The sequence below is a fragment of the Echiichthys vipera genome, assembly GCF_963691815.1.
Source record: "Echiichthys vipera genome assembly, chromosome: 1".
NCBI lineage: Eukaryota > Metazoa > Chordata > Actinopteri > Perciformes > Trachinidae > Echiichthys > Echiichthys vipera.
Window position 1 is genome coordinate 37,919,742 of NC_139826.1, and position 24,366 is coordinate 37,944,107.

The 24,366-nt window shown below is 45.4% G+C and overlaps 1 protein-coding gene across 3 annotated transcripts in view; it reads right to left on the reverse strand.

Annotated features, from left to right (window-relative positions):
- The window catches only part of crtc3 (CREB regulated transcription coactivator 3), a 60,336-nt gene extending 36,208 nt beyond the window's left edge, over window positions 1-24,128 (reverse strand). For all 3 annotated transcript variants that reach the window (XM_083914888.1, XM_083914887.1, XM_083914886.1), the window contains exons 1-4: window positions 23,158-24,128; window positions 15,677-15,784; window positions 9,750-9,875; window positions 107-165 (exon numbers count right to left, since the gene is read on the reverse strand). In XM_083914888.1, the coding sequence (XP_083771014.1) occupies window positions 107-165; window positions 9,750-9,875; window positions 15,677-15,784; window positions 23,158-23,289 (425 nt within the window). In that variant the 5' untranslated portion in view covers window positions 23,290-24,128. The remainder of the gene's footprint in view (window positions 1-106; window positions 166-9,749; window positions 9,876-15,676; window positions 15,785-23,157) is intronic.
- Between the last annotated feature and the right edge of the window lie 238 nt (window positions 24,129-24,366).

Sequence of the window (24,366 nt, forward strand, 5' to 3'; positions counted from 1 at the left end):
GAGGCTTGACAAAGGGAACAGCGTGGTGAAATAATCCAGTTAGAGGAAGAAAAGAAGACAGTGAGCATTCAGTCAGAGGCTTAACATACACACATGCACTACTCACCTTCTCCAGTTGTTGTCCAGAGGTGGGGACAGGTACACCGCTCCATACGGAGAGCTCTCTATGTGGGCTTTAGTTAAGGGAATTACTGGCACACATATGGAAACATTAGGTTCATTTTTATTAAGATGACATGCATGTATTACATTGTTACTAGAGAATACCGCACGGAGAGAAAAGGATGACAACTAGAACACAAGAGGTTTCAAATATGACTTGAAACTAACGCAGTGTTTCCACTCTATAGTTTGACTCTGCTCCGACTCGCTTTTTTTTGTATCTATGCGTTTCTCTTTTCGTTTCCCACTGCGAATAGTACCCCCTCATTTACTTTAAGGGTACTGACCGGATCCAGCTCTGACACACACGCAGAGAGCAGGCAGAAGAGCTGTGGTGGTGTGTCAGGGCCATGGCGAGCCGAAAGCGGTCACAACTGTTGGTACACTTTTCAAAGTTTCAAGCAAACACCGCTCACTGTAATACAGTAAAATATAATATAATATAATATAACCCCTGTCTCACATCCATAAGAGTGTTCTCTATGCACTGGTGACACATGACAGACTGGAGGTTGTAGGGGTTGGGAGGGGAGAGGTGTTAAATTTTGTGCTGTGCGCAAAATGTTCTTAATAAATAGGATAAAAAGGTTTGGACTTATTTTTAAGCACCGTATTTTCCGCATTATAGGGCGCACCTTCAATGAATGTCTTATTTTGAAATGTCTTATTTTTCATATATAAGGCTTCCGCATTATAAGGCGCATAGAATAGACGCTACAGTCGAGGCTGGGGTTACGTTAAGGCCCGCCTCTAAATCCATTGATGTTAAGTTGGCGTGCTAGCGCTGTTGCCTTCAGTCCAATAGTGATCGTACGGACACTTCTTCTTGCTGCTCTCTGTTCAACAACCCACTGTTGGAGTTTGTCCTCCAGCTGCAGCCGTCTCGCTCTGTTCCCTCTAAACTCTGTTTAGTCTTCTTTACTTGTCGTCTTGTTGCTTCCTCCACTTCGGCACCATTGATTGGTTCATGTTAAACTCTCTGGCTGCTGCTCTATTCCCGTGTTCTTCTGCGTGACTAATGGCCTTGAGTGTAAACTCTGCGTCGTAAGCGTGTCTCTTAACAGGAGCCATTTTGGTCTCTTTACACAAACACACACACATGGAAATGAAACGGCACGCTTCACGCAGTCGTATATCTCTACATGCACCGCGCGTTACTTCTTCTACGGGGGAAAATAGAGTGGACGGCTGCTCACCGTAGTTGGAGACCTGTTGTGGCTCAATATTGGTCCATATATAAGGAGCACCGGATTATAAGGCGCACTGTCGGCTTTTGAGACATTTGAAGGTTTTTAGGTGCAACTTATAGTGCGGAAAATACGGTACATAACATTTTTGTTATTACAGACGGAATAAAGTATTGAGAGAAGAAAAAGGTACCATTATCGAACCCTTTCCCCTCAGTGTAGACGGGATTGTCGGCCACGGTGACATCACACAAAACTGTCGTAATGTCAACTTCAACGCGACGTTCACTGAATCCTTTCATCTGCAACCGAACAGAGGAACGTCTACACTTCGACGAGAGTATGCTGTAGGCTTGCGCCTGCCATTTTATAACAATCTGGGTCGAATGAACAAACAATCTGTTTCGATTGAGGAGGTGGAGCAGGTACTATGCAAATCTTTTGCTTTTGAGTGGAGCCGTACCACGCAGTGGAAAAGCGGCAAAGTAACTAAGTATTAAAGTGCCCGTGGTCTACTTCGCCATTTCTTTTTTGTCTCATCTCATCTTCAGCCTCTTATCCAGGGTCAAGTCGCGGGGGCAGCAGCTTTAGCAGGGGACCCCAAACTTCCCTTTCCCGGGACACATTAACCAGCTCTAACTGGGGGATCCTGAGGCGTTCCCAGGCCAGTGTGGAGATCTAATCTCTCCACCTGGTCCTGGGTCTTCCCCGAGGCCTCCTCCCAGCTGGACGTGCCTGGAACACCTTACCTAGGGGGGCGCCCAGGGTTCATCCTTACTAGATGATCCTGAACCACCTCAACTGGCTCCTTTCAACGCAAAGGAGCAGCGGCTCTACTCCGAGTTCCTCACGGATGCTGAACTTCTCCCCCTCTCTCTAAGGGAGACTCCAGACCCCCTCCTGAGGAAACACATTTCGGCTGCTTGTACCCGCGACCTGGTTCTTTGGGTCCTGACCCAGCTTTCATGACCATAGGTGAGGGTAGGAACCAAGATTGACCGCTAGATTGAGAGCTTTGTCTTCCTCAGCTCTCTTTTCGTCACAACGGTGCGGTAGAGCGACTGCAGCTCCGCCCCCGCTGCTCCGATTCTCCGGCCAAACTCACGCTCCATCGTCCCCCCACTCGTGAACATGATCCCGAGGTACTTGAACTCCTTCACTTGGGGTAAGGACTCATTCCCTAACTGGAGTAGGAGTATTTCTTTTTGTGTTATTTAAAAATGAAACGAGGACGTGTTCTAAGTATAGCTCTGAGCTCAACTGCCTGACGTGAAACCTCAAGTTCACAGACAAAAGGAAGCATTCATAAGCAGCGCATTCTCTTCAAAGCCCTGTAGTGGTGGCAGACAAGTGCGAACAATGGAGCTGCCTTTTTCAAATACTTAATGAAACAATGACAGCGTTATTTGATTTACTACCGATTGAGAAGGCAGAGTTCCTGGCATTGTCTGCAGAAGGGCAGGACTTCAGGAGGGTGGTGTTTCGTCTTGCCGGCAGATTTTTTTTTTTTTTTTTTTGTGTGTGTTTGCGAGTGGAGCTCCTCTGCTCTGGAAACACTCCCCTCCCTGGGTAGTTGTTTAGGGAGGAGGGGTGTTGAAAATGAATTAAAGCACAGATTGGGTGCCTCACAAGGACAAACAGTGTTCTACGCAGCATCTGTTTAGGCCTTGGACAAATTATTATTAGTAGTGAGACAGATTTACAGAGACTGGAGCCCTTCTATCAGCCCTCACGCAAAACATGGGATAAGCCCCTTTTCAAATATACACATATACAACCAAGTGGCAAACACACTATGATGGGTTCTCCAGGCGCAGAGGAGAAGCAATCCTGCCAAACCGGTTATTTGACTGCTTCATGTGCTCTTACTTAACACCACTCTACAACCATAATAGTGGGGGTCCACCCTTAACTGTAGATGGCGTGCTGAAGTTATATGTCTAGAAGTCTAGAAACTACACATTAAAACACAAGCAGTGGCTCTAAAAATGGGATAGAATTCAAATATCACCCATCTCTTTCACCAATCAGAGCCACAAACCACTTTCAAAACATGGCGCTGTGATTGGATAAGCCAGAGCCACAAACCGCACCACACATTTTCGTTTTCATGAAGCTGCACCACTCCCCGTCGTCTACGTTCAAACCACTCTGCAACAGCAGATGATGCTCTAGTTTGCAGCGGCCGGACTCAATTGATTCTCAGTGGATGAAAGAATGTGGACCTTTGTGTTTTTCTACCATTTAACCATTTAACATGAGAAGTCACTTACTCATCACTCCCTCGCCTTCAACCACTTATCCGGGGTCGGGTCGTGGGGGCAGCAGCTTTAGCAGGGGACCCCAAACTTCCCTTTCCCGGGCCACATTAACCAGCTCTAACTGGGGGATCCTGAGGCGTTCCCAGGCCAGTGTGGAGATCTAATCTCTCCACCTGGTCCTGGGTCTTCCCCGAGGCCTCCTCCCAGCTGGACGTGCCTGGAACACCTCCCTAGGGAGGCGCCCAGGGTTCATCCTTACCAGATGATCCTGAACCACCTCAACTGGTTTCTTTCAACGCAAAGTGAATTCAAAGTAGTATTCTACTTTATTAACTGCCATAACATATAAGTCATATTCACATTACTATAGATATTATTATAGTTAGTTACTTTTGTGGTTGCTTGAATCTCTGGGACTGTCTCTCTGTCTGTCTCTTTCTCTCTTCTTTTATCCCCAACCGGTGCAGACAGATGTGCGTCCTCCACAGAGCTGGGTCTGTCCCACGTTCCTGCCTGTTATAGTGAAGGTTTTCGTTGCCACTGGTGCCCAAGATTGCTGCTCATGGGGGAATTGTTGGGTCTCTGTAAATCATAAATAAGTCATAGAGTGTGGTCTTTACCTACTCTGTAAAATGTCCTGAGATAACTTTTGTTATGATTTGACACTATAAATAACATTAAATTGAATATCTGACCAGGTGTTCTGCGCCACATTACAGTAGTACGTTCGGTTGGTACCAGCTTTTTAAAGTAATCAGCTATTACTTTGCGACCATGGTAATCCAGCTAAATGAATTTTTTGTAAAGCTCTACACTGATACTCATGCTTCCATTTTGGTCGCAGTCTGGAGCCCGAAAGTCCCCTAAAACCAAACATTATGCCTTTTTTTAACGTATAGCAAGAATACAGCATACAAACATTAATTATACTGGCTTCTGTAAGAATTCCCCTACAGGCATCATTGAATCAATACAGGATCACATTATTATCACATTAGTATTATTTATATCAAGGGAGGCCTTGAAATAAGTCTTTTTTGAATCCTCTTTCGTACTTACAGCGAGGATAATGTCAAGAAAGACTTTAAGAACTCTGAACCCGTTCTTTCACCTCTTCCACCGGGAACACGGTTCGCACAGTTCAGAGCTGATACTTTACAAGTGTTTTGACCAATTTAAAAGTGTCTCAAAGTCTAAATTTCATACGGCAAAACAAAAGTTTTACAAAAGAAAAGGTGACGGACTAAAGAGCATCCCACACGATAAATGTTCCATTGGCACTTTTGGCCACTGTGAGCCAAACCATGCTGTGCCGATTTGCGTTTCCATCCCCAGTTTTAGCATGCCACGCCACAAAAGCTGTGTTGTGAGACCCAACTCGAGTCTCTGCAGCAGGACGGCAGAGAGAAAGACGTCTTAAAAGTCTTTGTGTTCAGCTCTCAGTACTGTTGTAGCTTCTAAGGGGGCACCCAAAGTGCCCATTCGTACCGTGTCCAAGCACGCTTCACGGCTAAAGTCTAATTCGTTTGACCAGTATGAGTACAAGGTTCAGAAGTTCAGCCATCCGTGAGGAACTCGGAGTAGAGCCGCTGCTCCTTTGTGTTGAAAGGAGCCAGTTGAGGTGGTTCAGGATCATCTGGTAAGGATGAACCCTGGGCGCCTCCCTAGAGAGGTGTTCCAGGCACGTCCAGCTGGGAGGAGGCCTCGGGGAAGACCCAGGACCAGGTGGAGAGATTAGATCTCCACACTGGCCTGGGAACGCCTCAGGATCCCCCAGTTAGAGCTGGTTAATGTGGCCCGGGAAGGGGAAGTTTGGGGTCCCCTGCTAAAGCTGCTGCCCCCGCGACCCGACCCCGGAGAAGAGGTTGAAGATGAGATGAGATTAGATGAGTATGAGTATAACTGTTCTGCGCCCAGCCACGGCACGCTTGGCTGCGGCCCGGCCGAGAGATGGGGCCATTAGTAAAGCACGGATGCACATGTATGAACAAGAGCTTGCGCACGAGAAATGACGACGGTCCTGATGTCTATTTAACTGCGTCTGTTCCCCGAGATAGACATTTAAAAAGATGCGCCAAATGGTTCGCAGTGGTTTGATGGGGAGGTGAAGTGTTTACTGCGTATTTGGTTCAAAAACAGTCTAAAAAAAAACTAAATCTCGGAGGGGTGATGATGTATCAGCAAGAGGCATTCGAGCTGAGGCCCAGATCATTTCCAGTAACGTGTGTACAAGCGGGCCTGGGCTTAGAGTGCCCCTAAAGCACAGCGCGTGGGTCATCATAGCCAAGTAGGAGTGTGCCCTAACTGGATTTCTGCGCTTTAAAGTTTAGTCTCTCTCCTGTTGGAATTTTCAGATATTGGTTTTATTTTACTTCAGCTGTGCTGGAGTCATGTGAAGTTACTGCCGATTAAAACCCCCTAACATTTTAATGCGATTTTATGGGAAATAAAATGTGTTTATCCGTCTTGCAGCAGCTCTTTGACCACTCACTCTAAATTCTTCTAAATAGAAACAGCAGACATTGCAAAGTAAGGTCAAGAATGTCTGTCTTAAGAATTCGGGTACATTTTATGAAAAATATGAAAATTTGAAATGCTAGAAAACAAAGACGGACAAAACACACAGAGACACTTGGTGTGACTTGAGTGCTCATCATTCCCTCAGCTGAGATTTCAACACTGACAAACGAAATGCACTTTTGGGGGGGATGCTGAGGCGTCCACTCAGACATACACTCCTGGTCCCACGGCTGACTGGAGAGTCCAACACCAACGATCTCTTTCTCCAGTGACCTTTACACCGTTTTGACCACACCAATAAATGTTGGGTCTCTGTAGATCAGAGAGTATAGTCTAGAGCTGCTCTAGTCTATATGGAGTAGTGTCATGTCTGCTGTGATTTGGCGCTATATACTGCACAGTCTATATGCATTCAAGACACGTGGATGTACCAACACCACCCACCAGATATAAAAAGGGCCAACTGTTTCTTTTTAGATGCTAACAAGAGCAGACTTTTGAGTGCCTCCACCCACGCTGTGTACATTACAGTGTGTTCTACATTACCACACATATTATACTACATTATAACACGTGTGTCTGTGTACTTTAAATTAATTCTCCTCCTCACTTCTCCTGAGACACTTGAACGTCACCGGCATTTCCTGAGAGAGAGAGAGAGAGAGAGAGAGGCCCCAACACAACAAGTCTGCGTTAATAACACCTTCTCCGACGGCCTTGCTCTGAACACCGGCGTCCCACAGGGGTGCGTTCTATCTCCTCTCCTGTTCTCCGTGGATACAAATGAGGTCAAATGCAACAGCCAAGACCTCTCACTCATAAAATATGCTGATGACATGGCCCCGGTTGCCTGCAGGATGTCAACAGCCCTTTCCACACTCAGCACATCGACCTTGCCACCTGGTTCGACGGCAGCTTCCTTTAGACCAGGATGACGTGCGTGGGAGGTAGGTCGGATGGGAACAGGCACTGCAGACTGTGGCTCGGGAGGTAGAGCGGGCTTTCCACTAACCGGAAGATTCAAATCGAAATATTTGATCAGTTTTTCCCAAAGCCTGAGATGACGTCATTAAAAGCTTAAGTTTACTGTCATAGAGGATGAAACAAACCAGGAAATATGCACATTTAAGAAGCTGGAACCAGAGAATTTGGACTTGCTTTCTTAAAAAAAAGAGGGCAGCACGGTGGTCTGGCGGTTAGCACTGTCGCCTCACAGCAAAAGGGTTCCTAGTCTGAATCCCGGCTGAGGCCCTTCTGTGTGGAGTTTGCATGTTGTCCCCGTGTCAGCGTGGGTTTTCTCCGAGTTCTCCGGTTTCCTCCCACAGTCCAAAGACGTGCAGGTGTTCGGTTCATTGATGACTCTAAATCACCCGTAGGTGTGAATGGTTGTCTGTCTCTGTTCGTCTCTATGTGTCCTGTGATAGACTGGCGTCCTGTCCAGGGTGGACCCCGCCTTTCCATTTCTAAATTCCAGACTTTTCCAGACTTCTGAGGATTTGTCAGTCCATATTAAACATCTGAATACCAATTGTTAGATGCTTATTATGTAGATATTGGCTTTAAAATCCAACTTTTAACACGGATGTTAAATTCTGACTATGAATGCCATTATGTTGCCAAGTAGAGACATTTTTCTATACGTATTGTAGCTCATATAAGTGAATGAACTCCAAACCGAGACATGTTCAACGCACAGCATTTCATAAACGCTTAATAACTGTGGCCCTGTAACTCTACAGACAGGAACAGTAGAGACGGACAGTTAACCAGGAACTACAAAGGAAAACAAAAGTCTGTGCTTCATCAGCTTTAGATGGAGTAAACAAACTATAAATGAATAAACGAATGATAAGTCAAAATAAATCATAAATAAAATGAAGACTACACATTGCAGTCACACGGTGAACGGTAACCATGGTAACCAGACACCATTCTGCAGCCAGCTTGATGAGTTTCATCATCATCTACAGGTCGGCTGTGTTGTGTTAGATAACTGGTTTGGATTTGTAAATATTAATATACAGTATTTTATTTTAGAAAGTGAGATAATAGTCTGGAAACATTACAAATCCATAAATCCATACTCCAATTTCCAGTTTTTTTTTTAGATGAAATGTTACAAAAAACAGTGTGTGTGTCCAGCACACACAAACATATAAACTCTCTGACACACTCGCACGCACGCGCTCCCTGAAGAGGAATGAGGATAAAAGGAGTCTGGAGACCCCGGCTTGCTGAATTGTTTGTTAAAGTTGAACTTACTTGCACAAGCACCCTCACGAATGTTTAGAACCATGGATACAGCTTCAGAGACGGACGGAGGGTTGAAAACAAAGGGAAAAGTGGCGGACAAGGCAGAGAGCCGTTTCCACGCCTTCCGTTTTAAAGTGTCTGCTGCACTCAAAGTTCCCTTTCAACTATTTTCCCTGCCAACTACATTTTTAAACTGGACTTTTCCATACTGTGTAGGATCTCTGTCTGTTTGCAACAACTAATATTTCAGATTTTCTGGTGTCGCCTGCGGATATCGGGGCCAAGACTTCCTCTTATGAGTGACAGCCATTGTTTGCTGTCCAATTGGCAACTTCAGACACAAGGATGGAGTTTGAGTTGAGGGACTGCATCTTTACAAACAGACATCTGCGTCTGCGTTTGATTAACTGTCCCGACATCATATTTATTGGCATTAGAGATCTTTTATGTTTTTGACAAATTAGACTCCTGCCCGGTCTCAAATTAGAAACACTGCAGCCATTTTTGTAATGCATCTGTGCCGATTGTCTACGCAGATATAAACAACATCACATGGTGGGACACAGGACATCACATGCCGGGAGTCTGGGACACAGGACAGACTCCTCTCCAGCTATCACACACACACCACGGTGACAGGTCACTGAATCATCTCTGTCTCAAGGCAGGAAACAAACAGATCTGCTTATTGAAATGCTGTGTGCTAGGGGGCACGCTGACGGATCAGAGGGCAAAGGGGTGATTCATGTAAATGTAACATATTGAGAGTGAATTCAGATCAGGGATCGACAAAAATCAGCAGTGATAAATGTAGTTTATGCGACACAACCTGGCCTATAGAAAGTACTGTACAAAGCCTGAATTATACAAACCATGAAAACTGAAAGCAGAAAATAATCTGTCCTCACTTCAGCTCTGGGGGAAATTGATTTTAAAGGTTCTTGCTGAGAGATAAATTAAAAACACTTTTAGCCGGTCCTCACAATTAGACCTTTCTGCAGCTTCCTTATAAAAAAAGATCACATCTGCACTCATACACGCGTGCATGCACAACCTGCGTGTGCACAACCTGCGTGTGCACTCAGAGTACGCTAAAAACCTCCCACTGTCAATGTCCATTAGACGTAAGTAAAACGCACTGTTTCTGCGTCACAATTCAAATGAGCGTGATGACTAATGCTGTTCCTGAGGCTACACAACAGCTGCCTACACTGCTAAGCGGTGTCACGCTTGAGACCACACCACAAACACAAACTGCTATTCAAAAAAAACAACAATAAAAGACCAACCACCCGGAAGCCACGACGCCCACTCCCACATCCCTGATTGCTCTTTTCCTACTGTCGATGATTTAGGCTCGAAAGGATATCTGCCGTCCGTGTTTGTCGATGGGTCGGCGATGGGGGGAGTTGATGCGGTTGCGGTGGACCCTCTCGACCAGCCCGTGGTGGCGGGTCCCTCTGACTGAGTCCAATCCTGACGGAAAGCCGCCCTGAAAAGACACATCAGACATTTAACACTGCATTTTCAAACAGGTTGGCTGTAGGGTGAGGGGGGGGGGGGGGGGGGGGGCGGCAAAGTCTATCCTGATACAGGTCAATTCACATCTGGACCATCAGGTGATACAGTAGAAGGTAGAATAGTCTATATGAAAGAACCACATGGTAAAGCCTATTTTGTATACTCTTATGTGAATAAAAAATACTTGGCCGGGGGTGCGACTTATACTCCGGAGCGACTTATGTGTGAAATTATTAACACATTACCGTAAAATATCAAATAATAGCCCGGGCTGTTATTTATGTCAGTCACGTAAGAGACTAGGCCTATATCAGCAGTCATCACACACACACGTCAACCAATCAAAATTGGGCGGGGGCGGGTCATGGCAGAAGTGCGTTGTGTAAAAAAAAAGATGCTAGCTGCTACTTCCGTACCGTTGAGTTGTTGGAGTTGTTCAGAAGTGACAGCGAGGAAGAAGAGTTCAGTGGATTTAGTGATTAACAGTGACAGAGTGTTTGGTAAACGTAGAGCATGTTCTATATGTTATAGTTCTGTGTGATTAGCAGTGACAGAGTGTTTGGTAAACGTAGAGCATGTTCTATATGTTATAGTTCTGTGTGATTAGTGACAGAGTGTTTGGTAAACGTAGAGCATGTTCTATATGTTATAGTTCTGTGTGATTAGTGACAGTGTTTGGTAAACGTAGAGCAGGTTCTATATGTTATAGTTCTGTGTGATTAGCAGTGACAGAGTGTTTGGTAAACGTAGAGCATGTTCTATATGTTATAGTTCTGTGTGATTAGTGACAGAGTGTTTGGTAAACGTAGAGCGTGTTCTATATGTTATAGTTCTGTGTGATTAGTGACAGAGTGTTTGGTAAACGTAGAGCATGTTCTATATGTTATAGTTCTGTGTGATTAGTGACAGTGTTTGGTAAACGTAGAGCATGTTCTATATGTTATAGTTCTGTGTGATTAGCAGTGACAGAGTGTTTGGTAAACGTAGAGCATGTTCTATATGTTATAGTTCTGTGTGATTAGTGACAGAGTGTTTGGTAAACGTAGAGCATGTTCTATATGTTATAGTTCTGTGTGATTAGTGACAGAGTGTTTGGTAAACGTAGAGCATGTTCTATATGTTATAGTTCTGTGTGATTAGTGACAGTGTTTGGTAAACGTAGAGCATGTTCTATATGTTATAGTTCTGTGTGATTAGCAGTGACAGAGTGTTTGGTAAACGTAGAGCATGTTCTATATGTTATAGTTCTGTGTGATTATTGACAGAGTGTTTGGTAAACGTAGAGCAGGTTCTATATGTTATAGTTCTGTGTGATTAGCAGTGAGAGAGTGTTTGGTAAACGTAGAGCATGTTCTATATGTTATAGTTCTGTGTGATTAGTGACAGAGTGTTTGGTAAACGTAGAGCAGGTTCTATATGTTATAGTTCTGTGTGATTAGCAGTGACAGAGTGTTTGGTAAACGTAGAGCATGTTCTATATGTTACAGTTCTGTGTGGTTGGTGACAGTGTTTGGTAAACGTAGAGCATGTTCTATATGTTATAGTTCTGTGTGATTAGCAGTGACAGAGTGTTTGGTAAACGTAGAGCGTGTTCTATATGTTATAGTTCTGTGTGATTAGTGACAGAGTGTTTGGTAAACGTAGAGCATGTTCTATATGTTATAGTTCTGTGTGATTAGTGACAGAGTGTTTGGTAAACGTAGAGCATGTTCTATATGCTATAGTTCTGTGTGATTAGTGACAGAGTGTTTGGTAAACGTAGAGCAGGTTCTATATGTTATAGTTCTGTGTGATTAGTGACAGAGTGTTTGGTAAAGGTAGAGCATGTTCTATATGTTATAGTTCTGTGTGATCAGTGACAGAGTGTTTGGTAAACGTAGAGCATGTTCTATATGTTATAGTTCTGTGTGATTAGCAGTGACAGAGTGTTTGGTAAACGTAGAGCATGTTCTATATGTTATAGTTCTGTGTGATTAGCAGTGACAGAGTGTTTGGTAAACGTAGAGCATGTTCTATATGTTATAGTTCTGTGTGATTAGTGACAGAGTGTTTGGTAAACGTAGAGCGTGTTCTATATGTTATAGTTCTGTGTGATCAGTGACAGAGTGTTTGGTAAACGTAGAGCATGTTCTATATGTTATAGTTCTGTGTGATTAGCAGTGACAGAGTGTTTGGTAAACGTAGAGCATGTTCTATATGTTATAGTTCTGTGTGATTAGTGACAGAGTGTTTGGTAAACGTAGAGCATGTTCTATATGTTATAGTTCTGTGTGATCAGTGACAGAGTGTTTGGTAAACGTAGAGCATGTTCTATATGTTATAGTTCTGTGTGATCAGTGACAGAGTGTTTGGTAAACCTAGAGCATGTTCTATATGTTATAGTTCTGTGTGATTAGCAGTGACAGAGTGTTTGGTAAACGTAGAGCATGTTCTATATGTTATAGTTCTGTGTGATTAGCAGTGACAGAGTGTTTGGTAAACGTAGAGCATGTTCTATCTTCACTACACTGTGCTGAAACAGTCACAGACTTTAACGGTCACGCATGACTGCTACGTTAAACCCAAAGGACTGCTGATTGACACTACAGGCACAAAGGAAATGGGGTGTATTGTGTTTAGAAATGACAAACTATAGCACATGAGTCATGGCTGGTGTTGGGCGGTGTGATCAGGAATTGGTATGACAGTACTTTTAAAGGTTCTGGCAGTTTCATGGTGGAACATCTATTTTCTTTTGCATGACTGGGCTTTATTATAGGAGGATGAGGATGAGAAGAAGAAGAAGAAGAAGAAGACAAAGAAGAAGAACAAGAACAAGAACAAGAACAAGAACAAGAGGAAGAGTAAGAATAAGAGGAAGAGGAAGAAGAACAAGTACAAGAAGAAGAAGAAGAACAAGATCAAGAACAAGAAGAAGAACAAGAACAAGAACAAGAAGAAGAAGAACAAGAACAAGAAGAAGAAGAACAAGAAGAAGAAGAAGATGCAGGACCTATACATGCAATTATGGAGAGATGTCAGAGCGAAGGGGCTGCCAGTGACTAGCACCCCGAGCAGTTGGGGTTTCGGTGACTTGCTCAACAGCACCTAGGCAGTGCCCAGGAGATGAACTGGCACCTCTCCAGCCACCAGTCCACGCTCCATTCATGGTCCACACAGGGACTCTAACCGGCGACCCTCCGGTTCCCAGCCAAGTCACCTATGACTGAGCTACTGCCGCCCCGGTACATAGAATAAAAACATGCTGTTCACCGGTCTAACGGTGTAAATGTACAATTGTTGTGACGTCCTTGGTTTTGGCTCGACTTGACCACAAACGTTTTCTTAATGTGATACAGTAGCAGAATATTGATTCACATTTGATCGGCGCTGCCTAGTGTCACAGTTTGATGGGATCTCAGAGCAGCCACTGACAACGCATCAGAGACACCTCCGGGAGGGGTTGTTGTAGGTCGGGCGGCGGCGGTGGAAACTAGCAGATGCCATAAGGAGCACGCGGAGAAGGCTCATAAAGACACATGACGTTTTAACAGATCATCTGTCTCATTGTGCCGTCAGGATAATACGACAGTTTCAGCAAAAGTGAATAAAAGTGTATTTTACATAGAGAGGTGCCGTCTTCAGCTTTAGGTACGCTGCATTCATTTCACTGAGGTCGGGCTAACACACAGGTTATCACCGAGAGGAATCTAGAAGCCATTCACTGTTGAATTTTGTTCCCAGAAGAGAGGGGGAACAGCCTCTGAGAGGGAGAGTTTACTCCCTCCATGTGGGGATTGATGTCTGAATGTGACCACGGTGTTGCCGCTCCACCTCAAAAGGGCCATTCTTTCAAGACACAAGGGCACTTTCACCTGGACGCGCCGTATCCCGGCGTAGCGCGCTCCTTGGAGAGCTGACACAGATCTGTGGAGAAGATCTGATGGACCTACTGACAACTACTGCGTTGATCTTTTATTCCATCTTTTTTTTCCCAGTCTGCAGCTGAATTATTTAACGCTCTGAGGAGAAGCGTGTTTGCACTGCTGAAGGTCCAGTGCAGCATTTCGATGTGTTTGCGGTTTAGCCAGCGGTTCTCACAGTAGACGGCTCGAGCCACGCAAGAGACGTGAAATCATTGCTCATTTGTTTATGTTTTTAATAACCCTTCAACACATCTAGCAACATTTACATGAAGTATGTTTTATATTACATCTTCAAACATGAAAAAAAGAAGAAAACAAAATGAATTTAACATTAAATCTCTTAAATCTGCAGAGCACCTGTTGGCTTTTGTTCTGAGTGATTGAGAATGAGAGCCTTTATTATTTGATGTTATAATATTGGGGGTCGGGAGCCGCAGGGTGTAATAAAAAAAGACTTTTGAAGGGGTGCTGCGGTCTAAGGCGTTGGGCTCCACAACATGAGAACTGAGGGCTATTGTGCTCAGACCTTGAAAAACCCTGAATGAGAATAAGACTTTGGCAGATCTCAAGAGAAGAGTGGGTTTCTAAAGAGAATATTCATGTTTAGTTTTAAATAAAACATCGTTTTGCTTAAAGGAAACCAGCGCATTCACATGAAATACACCGCTGACTTACAGCAGTGCATCTATGAGGCTGCGTTCACAATGACACTGTGTGAAAAATTGCCGCCTCCTCATTTATTTGGATCACACTGCTGTGTTGGCACGGGGTTGATGCAGAGAGCTCAAAAACAGAAAACAGCCCTGTAAAGAAGCTGAGCGCGGCTTCATGGGTGCACAGCGCATGTTGATAAGGCGGCAGTAGCTGAAGGGAGATTTGGCGCGGGAACCTGGGGGGTCAACAGTTATAGTCCCCCTGTGGACCACCGGTGCACTGCTGAGGTGCACTAGAGTAAGGGCGCACTCACACTGTCGTTCTGTAGCGGGCCAAAACCGTTTTTTCAGCTAAAGCCTAGTACCTTTAAGCAGTGTGAGTGCACCCGTTTCGCGCATAACAGCCGACAGCGTTATGCGTACATGTGCGTTATGCCTCCCACGGCCCGCTTGAAAGAGGTGGGCTTTAGCAGAGCCGTTTGCACATGTACGAGCACGAGCGTGCGCACGTGTACGAGCACGAGCACTAGCACGAGCCCTACGGCGGTAGCGTTATGTGCGCCTGTTGGGACGTAGAAAAAAGAAGGAGGGACCATGCGCTGACATTTAAAACAATGGCGGTGAAAGGTTCACGTTGGTGTGATGCGGAGGTGGAGTGTTTACTGCAGATTTGGTCGATGAAAAGATTAAAAAACAGTCGACAAGACGCACAAAAACTCTGAGGTCTGTGGAAAGATTTGTAAACAAAGCCACACACACACGCGATCAATGCGTGTGACGTGTTACGGCGTGATGGCGTATGGACAGCAAGAAGTATTGGCCGAGGCCCAGGCAGTGTGAGTACAAACGGGGCTGGGGCGCAGGGGGAGAGGGAGCGGGGACAAGTACCCTAAAGCCCGGGTCGCGGTGCGGAAGGACAGTGTGAGTGCGCCCTAAGGCACCATACCCCCAACTGCCCAGGACACCTGTCCATGGTCAGCCCCCTCTCTGTGACATCTGTCCATCAATGCATGTGTATAGGTCCCATTCACGTGTGTGTGTGTTAAATGCAGCGTACTCCAACCCTGCTCCTGGAGAAGTACTGCCAATTTCGCTGGAGTTACACTTTAATAAATGGCACAGCAGTCCATAATGTGCGGTGATGTAGTTTTGCTGACTGAAGAGGGGTGTTATTACATTGCTGGTGTATATTTTTGACTGTGATGAGATCCCACCTGGAATTCTGTGTTGGTGTTGCCGATCTGATTGACGTTGGGCAGAGAGCCGTAATACTGCGCCCGTGATTGAGTCTGACGAAGCTGCTGGACCTTCTGAAACTGCACCTGTCAGTCAAAGGGCGGACAAAAACAACAAGGTTACGATTCTGGACATGGCGTCTTCATCATGTGTAAAGGACATAAGATAGAGAGAGGTAAGAGAAGAGAAATAAACCCAGATATGAGATATGAGTGACTCAAACCTCACTGCCATTTTCAAAACATACACAGCAAACCGTGGAAGAGCAGGGTAAAAATGTTTTGAAGTCATACTGCGAGGCGAGCGGCTACTCTGATGTCAAACTTTCCCTCATTATAAATATTAATATATACATTTAGACCTGTTTATCAAACAACCTAGTGAAATGCTGTGCTGTAAGGTTGTCACGATACCTCAGTTTGAAACCTTAATATAACAGTAACGATTCTTGATGACACCTTTGATCCCACGGCAAAAAGAAAAAAGTCTTTGACACAAATTAAGGTTGTCCTCGTTGTTTCACCTGTGCAGCCTTGGGTCCTAAATCTAATTGTAGATCTTTACCTCGGGATCTTGTTCACGAGTGAGGGGACGATGGAGCGTGAGTTTGGCCGGAGAATCGGAGCAGCGGGGGCGGTGCTGCAGTCGCTCTACCGCACCGTTGTGACCAAAAGAGAGCTGAGGAAGGCAAAGCTCTGGATCTACCGCTCAGTCCTGGTTCCTACCCTCACCTGTGGTCATGAAAGCTGGGTCAGGACCCAAAGAACCAGGTCGCGGGTACAAGCGGCCGAAATGTGTTTCCTCATGAGGGGGGCTGGAGTCTCCCTTAGAGAGAGGGGGAGAAGTTCAGCATCCGTGAGGAACTCGGAGTAGAGCCGCTGCTCCTTTGCGTTGAAAGGAGCCAGTTGAGGTGGTTCAGGATCATCTGGTAAGGATGAACCCTGGGCGCCTCCCTAGGTAGATGTTCAAGGCACGTCCAGCTGGGAGGAGGCCTCGGGGAAGACTCAGGAACAGGTGGAGAGATTAGATCTTCACACTGGCCTGGGAACGCCTCAGGATTGCCCACTTAGAGCTGGTTAATGTGTTAATGTCAAGTTTGGGGTCCCCTGCTAAAGCTGCTGCCCCCGCGACCCGACCCCGGATAAGCGGCTGAAGATGAGATGAGATAATTTTAATTATATAAAACGTGGATATTGTATCATTTTGCCACACGGTGTATTGAAAAGTATTAAAGTATTGATACTTATGACAACTTTACTCTGGTGTAACGTAATGCATCCAAAATAATTCAGAAGTATCTGCAGCCGAAGAGACTATTTTAAGTTGGCAAATTCGAGGAAGCTGGCGGCTCTATCTGGGTGCCACCACACCGAAAACAAAAGGCAGCCTGTTCTGCCAAGGTAAGGTAAACAGAGCTGATCCTCAGCTGTTATCAGGACAAGGCAAATCAGAGTGGCATTTCTTCTGAAAGGGCAACATTTGAATCTCAAAGACCGGCCGTATTTGATATTATCAATGGATTTACGGCCAACAGAGATCTCCCACAGTCTCTGTGCATGTGACAAGATGTATCAGGGATAGGTTTGGAAAGTGGGAGTAAAACCTACATCTACCAGTTTATGTGTGGTACCTACGTTAAGTGTTAACTACACACACGTTCTAATTTTTGTCGTTTTCGTCATTTCAGTTTGTCAGCGTTCATGGGCATCAACGGCCAGTAGAAACAAAACTGTTCTAGTAGCAACAACAAAGGGCACACTCACACTGTCCTTCCGTACCGTGCCCAAACAGGTTATACGGGTAAAGCCTAGTTCCTTTGACCAGTGTGAGTGCAACCGTACCGCGTCTAGCTGAGGCGCGCTTGCCGTCCACGGCCCGTTTGGGAGAGGTGGGCTTTTGTAAAGCACGTTTGCACATGTACGAGCACGAGCGTGCGCACGTGTACGAGCATGAGGCCTACGGCGGTTCTGAGGTCATTTCCTGTGCGCCTGTTGGGACGTAGAAAAAAGAAGGAGGGACCATGCGCGGACATTTCAAACAATGGCGGTGAAAGGTTCACGTTGGTGTGATGCGGAGGTGGAGTGTTTACTGCAGATTTGGTCGATGAAAAGATTCAAAAACAGTCGACAAGACGCACAAAAACTCAGAGGTCTACGGAAAGATTTGTAAACAAAGCGACGCATCGCGATGACGTCATCAATGCGTGTGACGTGTTACGGCGTGATGACGTATGGACAGCAAGAAGCATTTGCGCGAGGCCCAGGCAGTGTGAGTACAAACGGGGCTGGGGCGCGGGGGGAGAGAGAGGGGGGACACTAAAGTACCCTAAAGCCCGGGGCGCGGTGCCGAAGGACAGTGTGAGTGCGCCCTAAACGGTCTTTGTGCTCGGGGGCTGCGAGGGTAATGTCTCGATCGTTTCAGGTTTGCGGTGCATGTGTGTGAAAAAGGGGCTTAGGACAAATGACAAAAATATGAAAATATTTAAAATCAAATCCCCATTTAAACCTCTTACTCCAGCGTTGGTGTTAGCTATTGCATAACAGCTAACATGCAGCCTTTACACATTCAGGGTTCGAGGATGCCAACTCCCTGCAGCACAGCAGCAGAGAGGGGCTGACCGGTTGTGCACTCGGGTGCTATGTGCAGATCTTAAGAGCCCCTCAGGGGATTTATATTCAGTCTTTTGGTCACTGGTGCAAATGTTGAAGCGGCTACTTCTAATTCCAGCTGTTTGCTGGCAGTGTGTCCTGAGCCAAGGCCAGTCTCAGCCTCGCTGACTGGGCTGTTCTGTCTCCCAGGGGTCACTGACAGTTCATACCTTATGGCAAACTTCATTCAGTGTCGCCTCAAACCACATCCTCTTTGACCGGCCATTCAGGACTCTCCATCTCCTACAGAGTGCACATTATAAACCAATGGCACGAGAATAATGTGAAAAGGGCTTTTATATCCTCCCAGGGATCTCTATTTATATACTTGGGCTGTGGAGTGTATATGTTTGGAGATGGAGGGAAAAAAGAAAAGAAATAACAGCTCGTTTTAAAAAAGCACGCTGGCGTATTCTGACTGACATTCAAGGAGCTGCTACTTGCACATAAATATCCACATCTGCCTGTGAAGCTTCTCGATCATCCAGGGTCTCTAGTAGAGCTGCCCCCCTTTAGTCAATTATTTGATTTCTTATGTTTTTTTCATGCTGAATGACCTTTTCTAAGAAACTTGTGAGCACGTCTCTGGCAAACACAAAATTTAAAGTGCTACTTTTGCATGATTCTTTGTGGAAAACCTCAGTTTTCAGATCTGCCCGTTAAATAAATCAATCCATGAGTCGACAAAATCATTTGAGTGTTCGTCGCTTAAGAATATCTTTAATCAAGGACAGCCTTAGCCTTAGCCGCCGGTCCACTGGCAGCCCCCTCGCCGGTCCACTGGCAGCCCCCTCGCCGGTCCACTGGCAGCCCCCTCGCCGGTCCACTGGCAGCCCCCCCGCTCTAACATCTCTCTATTAATTGCATGTGTATAGGTCCTGCTTGTGCATGTGTGTGTATTTCGGGCCTGTGTGTGTGTAACCTGAATAATAATAGAATGAAAAAATCGAATTTCCCGTTGCGGGATAAAGTAATAATTCTTCTTCTTTTTCTTCTTCTTCTAATATCTACACGCACCTTAAAAAGTAACTGGACACCTGACCTCAAATCTGCCTATTCTCTGATTAGTTTTCAACAGCTGAAAAATTGCATGCGGAGTAGGACAGTACAGTGAAACGTCCTTTCCAGGACAGTCAAGTGGTCAAGTCTCTGAATTTGTTTCTTTTCCTATTATTGTCATTACTGTATGGTATTGTTTTTATAATTTTATTCAAGTGTAATAAAGCAAAAATTTGATATTAGCTGCACATACATGTCCTCCTCTTTACCTGCCTGCCTCCTAGTGTAAACTTCAGGATGGCAATGGAAAATAAGTCATGTGACTTTATTGTGATATCCTGATTCACTTTAGTGCTGTATTCACATTTGTGTACTGAATTTTTAACTCATCAAAGTAGAAAATAATGCATTTGTCACCAGCTATTGATGAGATTTCATTGATACAGATGTCATCATCAATTCTGCTTGTTTGTCGAATTCTTTATAGATTTCCTTATTGATTATTGATCAATTTTATCTGTCAGCCGACACACGTTTTAGGCATCAATATAAGAAAAACATGCCGACGCTCAGAACAGGAACTGAACTAAGCTTGGAGGTAAACAATCCCGGTTCCAGTTTGTTGCCGGTTCTCGATTCCCAACGCTACGATGGATTTATCGGTTCAGTCGTTCATCGACAAAACACTCCAAACCTTCTCTGGGTCCAACCTCTTTCAAAAGGAAGGATTTGGTGTTTTTATGATTGGAGCTTTAATATTTTGCGTTTTGGACTCATGATGGACAGTTTTCACTATTTTCTGATATTTGATAAGTCCAATAATCAAAAACATTTGACTAGATTAGTATCGACAGTGACTGTGAGGGCGCACTCACACTGTCCTTCCGCACCGCGCCCCGGGCTTTAGGGTACCCCCCCCCTTCTCCCCCCGCGCCCCAGGCCCGTTTGTACTCACACTACCTGGGCCTCGCGCAAATGCTTCTCGCTGTCCATACGTCATCACGCCGTAACACTTCACACGCATTGATGACGTCATTGCGATGCGTGGCTTTGTTTACAAATCTTTCCGTAGACCTCTGAGTTTTTGTGCGTCTTGTCGACTGTTTTTGAATCTTTTCATCGACCAAATCTGCAGTAAACACTCCACCTCCGCATCACACCAACGTGAACCTTTCACCACCATTGTTGTTGTTGTTAAATGTCCGCGCATGGTCCCTCCTTCTAATGTCCGAACAGGCGCACATAAATGAAGTCAGAACCGCCGTAGGCCTCGTGCTCGTGCTCGTACATGTGCAAACACGCTCTACAAAAGCCCACCTCTCTCAGGCGGGCTGTTGACGGCCCGTTGTCCGCAGTTATGCGCGGAGCGGGTGCACTCACACTGCTCAAACGACTAGGCTTTAGCTGAAAAAACGGTTTTGGCCCGGTACTGAAGGACAGTGCGAGTGCGCCCTAAGTTCTGCCAAGCACCACATTTTTCATGTTGCTGCAAATCAACAAAACCGTTATGCTTCATGCTTCAGTCTGAAATACATTTAGATTTTGAGGTGAATGTCGTTATTAATTGGAAATATAAGAGACGTATAGATTAACTTTAGCTGTGCTGAACACACCTAAATATGACGCCACAAATCATCTGACTGTTGAGACGTTATGCCTCGACATTTAATCAAGTTTCTTAAAATAAAAGTCTACAGAAGGAACACCTGAGTGAATGGGAGCACTGCCTAATGCATGGGAGTGCTCCGTCTGTCAGGGTGCAGGGTGCACATCAGGTCTCAACCCATGGGAATTCATTAAATATGACACCATAACAAGGTGCAGCAGGGTCTGAAGACTGACATACTATATCTTAGCAGCCAACACTGCATCCTTGGGGTATTCACACACACACACAGAAGGTGCAGATGTATAGAAGAGCTACTTTCCCCATTTCCTGTTTCGCGGCTGCATAAAGCATTTCATGTGAATTACTGCACACAAAATGTCCTGTTTTATAGCATACTTTTCATTTTCTTTGTTTATGACAGCTTCATATGTTGGCTCTCCATTGTTTACTGTTCTTTTTTGGTATTGCATTGACCATCAACCTGTTTGCCGCAGACAGGGTTTGCCCCTGCTGAATGAATGTATGAAGGGAAACCAGAAGTACTGGTTTAAATACCAGATATCTCAATCAGCAGATGAAGTCACCAACCAGCCCTGACAGCTTTCTACAAATGTTTCATTGAATCAGTCAGAACCGTAAACATATCAGCCCGGTTTGGGTCACCATTCAATATCCACCGCAACCCACGAAAGCAGATCCTATCAATTAGCGGTAGAATAATCTGACTGGAGCAGGAACCACTCATCAGTATTTACAATGGAGGGGCTGAACTAGAAGGAACACAACCAGACTCAGACATCACTCACACACTGCACAGCCAGGACGGTCTGCTGCCCTCAGGATAGAGATATGGGTCGCTCACATTCAGGAGGAAGAGTCACGTCCAGTTTACCGTCTACATCCATCACACTCATCAACGGCTCATCTCATCTCATCATCTCATCTTCAGCCTCTTATCCGGGGTCGGGTCGGGGGGGAAGCAGCTTTAGCAGGGGACCCCAAACTTCCCTTTCCCGGGCCACATTAACCAGCTCTAACTGGGGGATCCTGAGGCGTTCCCAGGCCAGTGTGGAGATCTAATCTCTCCACCTGGTCCTGGGTCTTCCCCGAGGCCTCCTCCCAGCTGGACGTGCCTGGAACACCTCCCTAGGGAGGCGCCCAGGGTTCATCCTTACTAGATGATCCTGAACCACCTCAACTGGCTCCTTTCAACACAAAGGAGCAGCGGCTCTACTCCGAGTTCCTCACGGATGCTGAACTTCTCCCCCTCTCTCTAAGGGAGACTCCAGACCCCCTCCTGAGGAAACACATTTCGGCCGCTTGTACCCGCGACCTCGTTCTTTGACCCAGCAAAATTATGAAAAAACAACCTCAAAAGCTGCAAAATGACTAAAAATAGTAACAAAGGCACCTCAAAAAGATGCAAGATTATTAAAAACCATCCAAAAAGCTGCAAATTACTCAAAATAGTTACAAAAGCACCTAAAAAAGATGCAAGATTATTAAAAACCACCTCAAAAGCTGCAAAATGATTAAAATTAGTTGCAAAAGCACCTCAAAAAGATGCAAAATGATTAACATTAGTTACAAAAGCATCTCAAAAAGAGGCAAAATGATTAAAAAGCACCTCAAAAAGATGCAAAATGATTGAAATTAGTTACAAAAGCATCTTAAAAAGATGCAAAATGATTAAAAAGCACCTCAAAAAGATGCAAAATGATTAAAATGAGTTACAAAAGCACCTAAACAGATGCAAAATGATTAAAAAGCACCTCAAAAAGATGCAAATTGATTAAAAGTAGTTACAAAAGCACCTCAAAAAGATGCAAAATGATTAAAATTAGTTACAAAAGCACCTCAAAAAGATGCAAAATGATTAAAATCAGTTACAAAAGCACCTCAAAAAGATGCTAAATGATTAAAAATACGGATCTAATTGTAAAGACGACTTTATGCAACCAAAATAACAATAATCCAATGATATATTATTCTGAAAAATAGTACTTTTTGCACTTTTAGTACACGTTGGTTCTGATACTTTTACTTAAGTAACAGTTTGAACTGGACTTCCACTCATAACAAAGAGTGTCTACAGTGAGTGGTGGGAGGCTACTTCCTCCACCACTCACTGAATCTCACACACAAACACACACACACCAACACACCAACACGGACAATGAGCTGCAAATCAAAGTGTGTTTACCCTTGAAACGGTGAGGTCTGTCATCAGCTGCTCAAAGGCCCGGGTCTCCTCTGCTTGCTTCTGGTTGTGCAGCGCGATCTTCTCGCTGAACTTCCTGGGGTTGGAGCCACCTGTGCCCGGGGAGCCGGACATCGTGCGGGCCGCGGTTTCCCTTTCACAACCTCGGCTACTGGTGGAGGGGAAAAGGGTCTGAATGCTGGGAGTCTATCCCCCCCCCAAAGTCCTCCCGTGAGCGCTGATGTGCACCAATCACAGCCGCAAACACACCGCACACATTGCTACAAAGTGCACCAGTCGCAACCACTGCTCTATCGCAACCGAGTGCGATATTGTGAGCCGATAATAAAAGTTATGTCGCGAAATTATGACGCTTTTACAAAGTCACCGTTTATGGTTTGACTCTGGTAACTTTCTGAAAGCGCGTCGCGTCGTTTAAAGGGAGTTAAAGGCGCAGTTTAACTTCATATCGACACGTTTCCAGCGAACCACTTGTTTGAATGTAGCGTTAGCCGTCATTGCTAACATGCTAACAACTCTGACAACCGGGGGCGAACGGGGAGAGGAGCTAACCTAGCTTAGCCGCGTTAGCCGCGTTAGCTGTCAGCGCTCATCTCAACTAGTTTGGACTCAAAACGGGATTTTTTAGAGTTGTTTTCCACGCAAACTGAGAGGGAGGGACCACCCCGCAGATACCCACACGCGGTGCCGGGAGATAATCCACAGTTGAACACTTTTAAAATGATTTCACAGCTTCTTGTTCTTGTTCGGAGTCTTGTGTTAATCCACACAGAGAGATTTCAGACCCAAACTCCAGCCCGACGGCTCCGCTGAGGATAAACAAACACAACGACGCCGAGAGAAAGGCTCGTCTCCTCCGTCGCTGCGGGGGTAAAACACACAGAAGTCCTCTGAGAAGCCGCCGCCAGTGTTTTCAGCCTGTCCGCCGTCGCTTTGACAGGCACAGCAACTCAGATCCGCTGGCTTGTTATCCTCAAATACTACTGCGAGAAAAACATTACCTCGTTAAAGTGCGTCGGTGCCGCCGGCGGCCACAGGGCGGCGACAGAGACACCGCGTTATTATTATTATGATCCTGCCTCTCTGTGGGATTACAGGGGCTGCAGGGTTGGTTTGGTACAACAGTGAAATGCATGGACTTTATGGAGCCAGGGGCCAAAATATCGCTGAAAAAAACACACGGAAAAGATG